Source organism: Zosterops lateralis (assembly GCF_965231275.1).
Source record: "Zosterops lateralis genome assembly, chromosome: W".
Classification (NCBI taxonomy): Eukaryota; Metazoa; Chordata; class Aves; order Passeriformes; family Zosteropidae; genus Zosterops; species Zosterops lateralis.
Window position 1 is genome coordinate 26,475,835 of NC_139801.1, and position 12,221 is coordinate 26,488,055.

General features: G+C 44.6%; 1 protein-coding gene across 5 annotated transcripts in view; it reads right to left on the reverse strand.

The window, feature by feature from the left end:
• Window positions 1–12,221, reverse strand: part of LOC310922190 (transcription factor RFX3-like) — a 214,089-nt gene that overhangs the window by 161,359 nt on the left and 40,509 nt on the right. For 3 of the 5 annotated variants that reach the window (XM_083882606.1, XM_083882603.1, XM_083882608.1), the window contains exon 2: window positions 2,898–3,022. In XM_083882606.1, coding sequence (XP_083738732.1) covers window positions 2,898–3,014 — 117 coding nt within the window. In that variant the 5' untranslated portion in view covers window positions 3,015–3,022. Of the gene's footprint in view, window positions 1–2,897; window positions 3,023–4,406; window positions 4,549–6,803; window positions 6,931–12,221 lie in introns of those variants that run through there. The other 2 variants (XM_083882604.1, XM_083882605.1) reach the window with 2 other exon arrangements.

The window sequence follows — 12,221 nt, forward strand, 5'->3', positions numbered from 1 at the left end:
TAACAACCCTTTTAGTATAGGTAATAGGCATTGGCATGGAATTGTAAATAAGACACACGTAATTATCTGTATAAGAAGGTAGCGACCTCCCATCATGAGGGGAGTCATCCTGTGTCCGAGCAGCTGTGAACATCTCAGCTGGGCACAGAGAAACTTGTAAGATAAAAAATAATAAACACGCGAGAACCCAGAAAAACAAGACCTTGAAGACTCCGTTTCATTCTCACGTCTGGCTCAGAGCCTTCAGAGGGCAAAAAAGACTCACTCGAACCACCGAACCACCTAAATCTTGGGTGAAGAGAAACCAAACCCGAGAGCTGTTGCGTCCCTGAACCGCTATTCCTCGTCCCTGGACCCCTTCGCTATTCCTGCCTGTGTTCCTGAATAAACAGCTTTCGGACCTTCAAACGTGAAGCCCATCACTTCGCTTAGTCATTGGATATATTGTAGCAGCGTGCCTGGGGCTCAGAGATGCTGTTGCTCTCTAGGACCCAGGCGTCACTCTCACGTTGCTACAACCCACTCTGCAGCAGTTAGAGGAATACTGTTGCCTGTGGGATGGACTCATGTTGCACTCATGTTGCAGCAGCTCACAGGGAGCTGTTGCTTGTGAGATGAACTCACATCAGAGAAGTTCACAGAGAACTGTCTCCTGTGGGACAGACCCCATGGTAGAGCAGGGAATTGACTCCTCTCTCTAAACAGCAGGAGAAGCCATGGGTGATGAACTGACCATAACCTCTATTCCTTGTCTCCTTGCCCCGCTGGGGTAGGCAGTAGAGCTGGGAAGGAGGGAGGGGTGGGGAGAATGTGTTTTTAAGGGTTAATTTTACTTCTCATTATCCCACTCTGATTTTGTTAGTAATAAATTCACTTTGTATCTCTAAGTTGAGCCTGTTTTGCCCATGGCAGTATTTGATGAGTGATCTCTCCCCATGAAACCTTTGTTAAATTTTATCTCCTCTTTCCAGCTGCCAAGAGGAGTGAATGAGCGGCTTTTGTGGGTGCCTGGCATCCAGCCAGCATTAACTCGCAACACATGTAAAAAAAAATCACCTTAAATTTTAAAACTAAACACAATGCTAGAAATTTTAGTTTAGACAACAGTGATTCACTAGCACAGAAACAGACTTATATAATTAAACAAGCTATTCTCAGTTTTAATATTGTTGATTTTGAAACTGTAAAGCCAACTTATGTGAAAAAAAGAACATCAGATTTCACCCAAAGAACCTAAAACAATGACAGCTGAATGGAGGGAAAGTGGAGAGGGAGATCATGATCTCTTCTCCTTGGTATCCTGTGACAGGATGAGTAGGAATAGTTCAAAGCTGCATCAGAAAAGGTTCAGACTAGATATTAGAAAACATTTCTTTACTAAGAGAGCAGTAAAACACTGGAACAGGCTTCCTAGAAACGTGATTGGTGCCCCAAGACTGTCAGTGTTTGAGAAGTATTTGGACAATGCCCTTAATATTATGCTTTTGATAAGCCCTGAAGTGGTCAGGTAGTCGAAGTACTGTCATTGTAGATCCCTTCTGTCCTAGGGTGACTTTATGATGCTTGTATCCCCAATTGTCTGTTCTGTTTATGTTGGATACTGTGTTCTGTAGCTTTAAGCCTGGTTCTGAGAGTGGAGGGGGGGAAAGAAGAAGTGCGCAGTTTGTTTTGCAGAAACTGCACCTACTCCTCTGCATTCTACTCCTGGACTGTGTTGTCTGCAGCACAGACAGACAGTGGAACAGAGATGTCCTTTGCTTTTAGTTAGTTTTTAGCCAGCTGAGGCAGAGAAGTTCCCTGGACTGGTTTTTTTTTTTTTTTTTTCTTTTTCTTGGGACTATTTAACCCTGCTCTGAACTGAAAACCAAGAAGAGCACTGGGAGCTCACACCTGTGGCCCACCGGGGCCCAGGACGGCATTTTCCAGCACTGGAGGGACTAATAAGTGACTGAGCAAGCTGAGCTACACTCATGGCAAGGACTTTCTCAATTTTGCCATCTCTCTTCAGAGCGGCGAGAGGTTTCATTGTTTCATATTCTTCATTTTTTATGCTTGTGGGCACTTTGTTTGTTAAATAAATAGTTTTTTCCACTTTTCGCCAAGGAGATTTTTTCCCAGACTAATTGGGGGAGGGGCTGCTTGAATTTGTTATTCTGGAGGGACCCCATTTGGAGGTTTTCTCCCACATTTGCCCTAAACCAGGACACCTTCCAACTGAAACAAAGAATTAAAAAAAAATAAAAAAGCTAAATTACACATACTAAAGGACTCTTGGACAAAAGTCATGGCTTTTCACATTCAGTTCCTGTTTTCCGACTCCTACTTCCCTTCTCTATCTCCCTATGCAGCACACTCTCCAGTTTTGGTGGGGCTGCATAGGTGATTAATCATGACACAGAAGTGTGTGCTGAGCTGGCTGCTTCAGAAGCTCCTTTAATTCCCCAACGAATCCAAATTATGCATTACTTACGGTTTTACTTCATGTCTTTCAGCATCAGCTTAGAAGTACAAAATTACATCGCTTTTGTATTTTACATCTATATTGAATTTATTTTAAAAATACATATTCCTTTCAAAGGAATAAATGTGAATATTCAGTCACTTAATTTAATGTGATTTTTATGAGATATTGCACACATTTCATAGTAATCTACATATAGAATCATGCATATATATTTCTGGTGTTTGACAAATATTCTAGTTCAAGAAATAAACTCTGAAAACTGCATGTCTACTTATGTAGATATTTTATTTTCATCAAAATAAAATTGAATAAAACAGTAAAAAGGAATTGGTTTTGCAGCCTTGTACAAAATCAGTTCTTCACTGCACGTATTTAAATGCATCATTCTGTCTTGCCAGGGTTTTTTGTTTTCCCAAAATTAACAGACACCTACCTGTTGCTGAACCGGTACCTGCTGTACTACCTGTGTGGGCCCTGCTGCCTGGCCAGCCACAGATGCTTGTAGAGTCACAGTCGAACCTGTGTCCGACCCAGTCTCTGATGTCTGCATTGTGGTCTCTGAATAAAATTAAAATGTAAAATTAAAAGTTCAGCACAAACTTCTTTGCTTTTTGTCACTTATTCAGATTTAAAAGAAGCATATTCACCTAAAATCAAATCTGGGGATTAGCTAAAGATTGTTTCACATACTATTACATGAGTACACAGAGATATTTATTTTTCTTTTTTTTTAATGTTGCTTTGGCCTAAAGTATTAGTAAATTCATATTATATATTATATTATTACTTTGTCTAATCTAAGGTCTGCTTAAAGCTTGAAGCACATCAAGAAGAGAATAAGCTTTTGACTTCATGACTTTTTTCTAACAGTTTACAGTCTGCTTTGTAATAGCAAATACATTTATCAAGTCAGAAGCAAAGTGCACACAAACCTATTTACTGCTTTAAAGAACTTTTAGAAAAACATCTGTTCACAGGCCTGATTCTTTTCTAACTACACTTGTATGCATTAGCTGCAACCATTATAAATTTTGAGAGGAGACAAAACCTTTTTAATACAACACACTTTAAGCTACCTATATGCACAAAAATAATTAATTCTAGAAGCCGCACATATAAATGTTTACTTCTTAATTAAGCATGCTTTCACAAAAAGACTTGCAATCATCAATGCAATAAAACTGAATGATGGAAATATTTCCAACTAAGCCGTCACAATTCTAAAGAACAAAAAGAGTAATTTATGTAGTAATCACAGTACAAGTAAATTATAGTACCTTCCATATTGTCAGCTTTCAAAAAGAACTAACATACACTGAATAAAGTATACTGCAAGAATACAATGGGTAAAATATGCAATACCAGAAAGAATTTTCTCTTCTCATTTTCTTCCCTGAAACAGTTCAAATCCTTATGTACTAAAATATTAAAAGTTTTCTCTTACCTTACTTGCTGTCAAGCTATCTTTTTTAATAATGCAAATAAACAAAAACTTTTCTCACTTATTTATGTGACTTCAGGAACAACTCATTAAAATCAGAAATAAGTCGAAGTCCTGCCATCAGTTTGTAAATGACTACACATTATTCAAAGCTGTCCTTCCTCTGGTTTACTAAGTTGCACTATAAATTTTTCATATTCAAATGCTGAGTTAAAGTTCTGGCAGGTGATAGAATGAGGGGCTTCAACCTGAAAAGAAGACCCTGGAAAGCATTTTAAAGGTGAAAAAGTGACTCAAGTAAGGTTTTTTAGCAGATAATGTTAATGTAATCACTGGAAATAAAAACAGGGATTTTACCCCTACGGGAGGTTGCAGCATTAACATTTTTAAGAGGAATATTCAAAATTTGGATACAGCACAGAAATGGTCCAACATTGAAGGAAAATACCTTAAAAAGAAAACCTATTTAGATTATCATAAATAAGACTGAGGATGACTTACTCTGTTGGGTTTGTGTGGCCAGGTTTTGTGAGTTGGGGAGGGGCTACAGGGGTAGCTTCTGAGAAAAGCTGCTGGAAGCTTCCTCCATGTCTGACAGAGCCAAAGCCAGCTGGCTCCAAGACAGACCCACCACTGGCCAAGGCTGAGACAATCCGTGATGGTAATAACACATTTATTATAATATATTTAAGAAGGAAGAAAAAGGCATTGCATGAAAACAATTGCACTCAGAAAAGAGTGGAGTGAGAACATGTGAGAGAAGCAACTCTGCAGGCACCAAGGACAGTGAAGAAGGAGGGGGAGGTGCTCCAGGCACCAGAGCTGAGATTCCTCTGCAGCCTGTGGTGAAGACCATGGTGAAGCAGCTGTGCCCCTGCAGTCCATGGAAGAGCCCCACAATGAAGCAGGTGGATGCCTGAGAGGAGGCTGTTACTCCATGGAAAGCCCATGCTGGAGCAGGGTCCTGGCAGGGCTCTGCAGACTCATGGAGAGAGAAGCCCATGCTGGACCAGCTTTGCTGGCAGGACTTGTGACCTAGTGGGAGACCCACAGTGGAGCAGGCTGTGGTTGAAGGACTGCACCCCACAGTAAGGGATCCACACTGGGGCAGTACCTGAAGAACTGTAGCCTGTGGGAAGGACTCATATTGGAGAAGTTCATGGAGGACTGTCTCCCATGGGAAGGACCCCTCGCTGGAGCAGGGGAAGGACTCTGACACCTCGCCCTGAGCAGCAGCAGGAATGTGTGCTGAACTGACTGTAACTCCCATTCTCTGTCTTCCTGTGCTGCTGGGGAGGGAGAAGGTAGAGCCCAGGAAGGAGGGAGGGTTGGGGGGAAGGTGTTTTTAAGATTTGTTTTGCTTCCCATTATCCTGCTCTGATTTTGATTGTTAATAAATATAATTAATTTCCCCAAGTCGAGTCTGTTTTACCTCTGATGGTAATCAACAAGTGATCTCTCCCAGTCCTTAACTCATGAGCCTTTCATTATATTTTCTCTCCCATTTCTAGTTGAAGAAGGGAGTGATAGAGTGGCTTTGGTGGGTACCTGGCATCCATCAGGGTCAAATGACCACACTTATGTATAACAGGAATTAGAGTAATCTTCAGTAAACTTGCAGAAAGGGATCTGGGAGTGCTGGTTGACAGAAAGCTCAATATGAGTCAGCAGTGAGCCCTGGCAACCAAGAAGACAAACCTCATCTTGGGGGACATTAGGAACAACCTGACCATAAAGGGATTCCCTGCTCATGACAGTGGGGTTGGACCTTTAAAGGTCCCTTCCAACCCAAACCATAAGATGATGATTCAGAGAGCCATGGCCTGTCCAACTACTGATGGTAGAGAACCCTTACTCACTCCTGTAGCTGACACCACAGGCCCCAGGGTGCCTACACCCCCCAGTCTGACTCCAGTAGCTGGGCACCAAATTTCACTCACACACACACATGGGTCTGACCAGCAGCTGCCACCTGTTCCTTGCAGCATGCATACTGTCCTAGTTTCAGCTGGGATAGAATTCATTTTCTTCTCAGTAGCTGGTACAGTGCTGTGTTTCGGACTCAGCATGAGAGTAATGTTGATAACACACGGATGTTTTGGTTGTTGCTGAGCAGTGCTTACCCTGAGTCAAGGGCTTTTCAGTGTCTCATGCTCTGCCAGGGAGGAGCTGCACAAGAAGCTGGGAGGAGCATACTCCAGACAGCTGACCTGAACTTCCCAAAGGGATAGTCTGTACCACAGAACATCATGCTCAGTGACTAAACTGGGAGGAGTTAGCCAGAAGGGGCCAATTGCTGCTTGGTCAGTGGGCAGTGAGCATATGTATTGTGCATCACTTCTTTTTCTTGGGTTTTACCTTCCTCTCTCCCTCTCATTTTTATTACAACTATTAGCAGTAGTATTAGTATTACCATATTACCAACATGTTATGGGTTAACACAGTTTGGTTTTTAGTTAAAGAGGAATATGGGATATTGCCCTGTCAGGACCTTGGAATTGTTTTGGAAAGGACAGGGACCTATCAGAAGCCAATTCTTAGCTACTGGCATATGGTTTGACCACTGAGAAAGCTGAATGCAACTTTTGGTAATACCCATATAAAGCTGAGACTTTGTCCAAGCCAGTCTTTTTCTTCCAGGAACAGCAGGTAACAACTGGCCCTAGCAGCCGCTCCGAGGAGTGGCTCAGGCCGGCTAGGCCCCTGCTGCTTCCTTCTCCTGGGGGGGAGTCGGCTCAGGGCCTGGCCGTGCCTCCGGGCCCAGGCCGGCCGGGCCCTGCCGCTCTCCCTGTTTGGCGAGGGAGCTGGCCTGAGGCCTGGCTGGGCTCCATCGGCTCCTGGTGGGGGGGGGGGGGGGGGGCAGGTCGCAGCTTAACATCAGCTAGTTTTAAAGCCTACCCCAAGCCCTGGAGCCGGCCGAGCCGAGAAGGAATGCCTGCCGGGCCCTTGGTAACAGCTATGGGCCCGGTTGGGCCGAGCCCGCCCCGATTGTCATCGAGGGGTGGGCAGGGTTCCCCCCGCCCCCCCCCCCTCCTCATCCCTCTCCTCTGGTGACTCCCGGGCGGAGAAAAAGGAGAGGGGGAAAGCCCAGCCGCTCTGAGATCCCAGGCTGGAGAGGCTGCTGCCCGGCAGAGATCACATGACCATCGCAGGCCTGGACAGATTTAACCTTTTCCTGGCAAAATGAAGCTTCCAAAGCTTAACCCTTCCCTGAGAGAGTGAACATAGAGAAGACACAGTACGAAGTCAGTAGAGCAAAAGTGAAAGGACTGATTGGAGGAAGGGATTGAGGAAGTTGTCATTCCATTTTAGGCTGGACTTCTTATTGAACTGTGGAAATGAACTCTATATGTAGTTTATCCCTTTAAATCATGGAAGAGATATGCATTTGGGGAGATGATTGTAAGATTTGTGTGTGGATTCTGAGCAAAGGTGCTTGTGATTGACTAAGTGATTATGATCCCATGAGATGCTTGAACAGACAGAGATGAGAAGCCCTCTGCACCAGTGAAGAAGTGAGAAGATATCTCTGTTCCTTGAGATGAAGAATCCTTTGCCTTTGAAGCTATTAATCTTTAAAAGGTGACACCCCATGTCCTAGAGTGACGTTATGATGTTTGTATCCCCAATCGTCTGTTGGGTTTGTGCTGGATATTGCACTTTGTGCCTTTGGTATTGGGTCTGGGAGCAGGGGGGAGGGAAAGGCACACAGTTTGTTTTCCTTCCTCCTCCGGCTGGCCTTGAGAGTCGGAGTCAGCAACACACGGTGCGGGACGGACAGCTCTTCTTCCTCCCCCCCCCCCCTCTTTTTAGTTAGTTAGGGTATAGCTAGCTGAGAGGGAGAAGCTTCGTGGTTTTTTTCTTTTTTTCTTTCTTTTTTTTTCCCCCTTTTTTTTTTTTTTTTTTTTCCCTTTTTTCACCTTCCCTTGAAACTGTTCAAAATCTCTCTGGACTGAGGACCCGGAGGAGCACCATGGGGGCTTGCACCTGGAACCCACTGGGATCAACCCTGCGCAGCAACTTTTCCCAGTACCAGAGGGACTGAGACAGAGCAACCACCTACAGGAGGGACTTCTTTCCTAAATTTGTCTTCTCTCCAGAGCGGCACGAAGTTCTTGTCATCCAGTATTGTTCAATTTATTGTGCTGGGGAGTGCTTTGCCTGTTTAATAGACAGGGTTCTTTCCACTTCTCTCTGAGGAGGGTTTTTTCCCGAACCGGTTGGGGGAGGGGAGGGAGGGCCCCTTAGAAGGCTTCCTCCCAAATTTGCCCTAAATCACTACACCCCAGTATTCAAGTGTCTAGACCCGTGACCCATAAGCAGCTTGGGCAACTGCTAATGGGAGGGGTCACGGAAGCAGGTTTCCCCGAGTGGATGTTTTTGCGACAGTTAAAACCCACACGAGAACTGTTCTAGGTTGTCAGTGAGGGAAATTCCATGGTAAACTAAAAGAGACTCTTCTCCCTGAAGAACTGATGAAAGATTATTTTTTAAATGGTGAAACTGACTGAAAATCACAGGTTTTGTCTCTTTATGCTGTTTGTGGGAAAGTGAACAGTTTGTGGGGGAAAGGAAGAGTGTTTTGAAAGTTTAATTTGATTTTTTTCTTCTTTCTCTTTTTAGTGTGTGTTAATAAAACTATCTGTTTACTTTTATGTTAGACCTGTTTTGCCTTTTTCTCCTGATTCTATCTCACAGCAGAAAAGACACTCAAACCAGTACACTAAATTTGGCAAACAGAAACAAATGTGAATGTGAAACCACTACATGTTGTATTTTACTTAGTTTCAATTATTATACTGTTTTTATCGCAATCCACAAGTTTAATTTTCTTTCCTGATTCTCCTTCCCATCACAATGGGGGTGGGGGCAAAGGGAAGTGAGCGAGCAGCTGTGTGTGATATTTAGTTGCCAGTTGGGGTTAAGCCACAACCCGTACACAGAGGACAGAGAGTGAGATTAAGCAGGGCAATAGTTAAGAAAACATTTTAAAAGAAAATATAAGAAAATAGGACAGACTGTAGTGATCAGGCACAGGGCTCAGCCAGACAAGCATACTGACTGGCTCCATTTTACCTGTGACTGGAAACCTTTATCCTCCTTTCTGTCTATCCCTCCTCTTTGTCTCTCCCTGCTTCCTCTTTCCCCTGTAATTCTCTTAATCAGTTTGTATAGTTCTATCAATTTCTGCATCCATCCTAGTTTGAAGTCTGGGATCCCCTCTGGTTTAACATCTTATCAGTTGCAAGGTCCATGTTGATCTTCCAGGAAATGGTGTCTGTAGTTTCTTGACAGTCCATTAATTAGTGTGACTGGAGAGGTTTGTTTCTTGTCACTGTCTCCCACTTCCATCGTAGTGGAGAGCCAGGTTAACCCATGTCTGGTTTAGGAATGGTACTCCCCAATTTAGTGTTCCCACTGACACTCTCCAAACCACACTGCTGCCCGCTCACTCCTCCCCCTCCCCCTGTGGCAGGCTGGAGAACTGGAGGCACAAAAGGTTAAGATCACAAGTTGAGAGAAGAACAATTTACTGGAAACAGCAATGCGGTAAGAAAACAAACAGTAACAGCAATGATATTAACAAAAGTATGCAAATATTGAGAATGATTCACATGCAAAAAAATGCTCACCATGGAGCCAGCAACAATAAACAATACCAATCATCTTCCCCTCACCATATTTTCTCCATGAGAAGGAACCCCTTCTTACCTTGAAGAGAGTCCCTTCCTCTTGCCCCCAGCAATGAGGTGGTATTGAATAACTTCCATGTCCTAGCTGAGCCCCACCCCAGCTACTGCAAAAAATTAACCCTGTCCTGGTTGGAACCAGAACAAGAAAAGATGGAAATGCCCCGACAATAGACAATATCCAATCACTCTCTCTGCCTCACTATGCCAACTGTGGAAGAGACTCCCTTCCTCCCACCCCTGATAATGACATGAGGTGGTATAGAATAACTTCCAGGTCCTAGCCATGCCCCTCCTGGCCAGAACCAGGACAACCTGGAACCCTGTCAAGTAGCTAGTCAAACATCTGTTGAACACGAAGGCTGGAAGCTGGTCACTGTCCATACTGGAAGGAAGGCTCCTCTGCCTGAAAACTTGACAATGACAAGTAGGACTGTCACTTTTTACAACAGGTATGAAGCCCTGGAACCAGGACAGTCAACTGATGAGGTGGAGGAAGGTCCTTCTGGGATGGAGGGGCCACCTAGGGCAACAAAACCTACCCCCTGCATCATGACCACCTCTGTTAAGAGGAGAAGAAAGGTAGTTGTCATATGTGACTCCCTTCTAAGGGGAACAGAGGGCCCTATATGCAGACCAGACACAACCCACAGGGAAGTCTGCTGTCTCCCACGGGCTCAGGTAAGGGACATTACTGAAAAACTCTCCAGTCTAATAAGGTCCTCTGATTATCTGTTATAGGTTCTTCAAGTCAGTAATGATGAGATAACAAAGAGAAGTCTAAGGACAATCAAAAGGGATTTCAGGGCCTAGGGAAAACTGGTTGAAAGATCGGGAGCAAAGGTAGTCTTTTCCTTGATCCTTCCAGTAGCAAGGTATAATATAGAAAGGAACAGGCAGATCCATCAGATCAACACATGGCTCCCAGGCTGGTGTCATTGGAAAAACTTTGGGTGTTATGACCATGGAGTGATCTCAACGCCTGATCTACTGACACCTGATTAAATGGACCTTTCTCAGAGGGGAAAAATGGTTCTAGCACAGGAACTAGTAGGGCTTTAACCTAGATTGGAAGGGGAAAGGGATGAAACTAGGCTTGCCAGTGATAGACAGTGGGACGGTGTGCCAAAACATGATGAGGTGAGCACTAGTGGGATCCCTCATCCGGCCAATCGGCTCCATGAGGTATCAGCTACAATCAACCACACCTGAAGTGTTTCTATACCAACGCATGTAGCAAGAGGAACAAACAAGACGGGCTCAAAGCTTTGGCCCTGTGTTGATTTGGCATAGCCTGGTTTTTGGCAGCAGGGGGGACCACAGAAGTGGCTTCTGTGAGAAGCTGCTAGAAGGTCCCACCATGTCTGACAGAGCCAATCTGATGGCGCTGAAGATAGATGTCCTGCTGGCCCAATTAGACAGGCTGGTAACACCTCTGTGATGATATATTTAAGAAGAAGATCAAAACAGCATGTGCACATTTTTTTTTCCAGAGGTAGCGAGGCACTGCCACCAGGGCCATCCCAGCACAGCCTGTGGCAATGGGCTGCTGTGGCCACCACCATCCTGGCGTGGCCTGCAGTGAGCCTTGCTTGCCTGGCTGCCCCTAGCCAGCCGCGCCACGGGCAGGTTCTCCTTCCTGGCACCCGCATGAAGAAAGGTGTTAAATAACCAAGATTCTTCTGCAAGCCGTAATGAAGAACATGGTGAAATAAACTATCTCCCTTTAATCCATGGAGTCCTTGGGGGATGCAGAAATCCACTTGCAGCCCGTGACAGAAGCACTCATGCCGGGGCAGGTAGATGCTAGAGAAAGCTGTGATCCAGTAGGAAACCCAAACAGAGAGAGGGCCCCTGCTTCCAGTGATAGAGAAAGAGAACTCTTGCTCCCAAACTAGAGCAGCCTATCCTTAAAAGACTGCACCCCATGGATGAGTAACCCACACCACAACAGTTTTGGAAAAACTGTTTGCCCATAGAAGGGAGCCCACAGCACACCAGAAAAGACTCCCCTCCTGAGCGAACAAAAAGAAAATCTCGAGTGACAAACTAATCAAAACCCCCATGCTCTGTCTCCCTGCACTGTCGGTGAGAAAGAGAGAGGAGCTGGGAGGGAAAAAAAAGTGTTTTAAAAGCTTATTTTACTTCTCATTATCCTCCTCTGACTGTTAATAATAAATTTACCGTATACCTTCAAATTTGAACCTGTTTTGCCCTCAAAGTGTTTTTCTCCCAGTCCTTATCTCAACTCATGAGACCTTTGTTAACTTTTTTTTCCCTCTCCCCTGCCCAACTATAACAGAAGAGAATGAACAAATGACTTTTGTAGGTGCCTAGCGTTTGGCCAATAACAAACCACGACAGCCCAGACCCAGAGATTTGACATCATTAGCATAAGTGAAACCTCGTGTGATGAGTCCTGTGATTGGAGTGTCATGTTGGACAGTTACAGGCTCTTCAGGAGGGATAGACACAGCAGGCAAGGCGGGGGGAGAGGGTGGAATTGTATGTATTGGAGGGGCTGGAACGTATGGAGCTTACAGATGTCAATGGCGCTGTTGAGAGCATCTGGGTAAGGATTAAGGGACAACCAGATAATGCAGACGTCATTGTGGAAGTCTAGTAT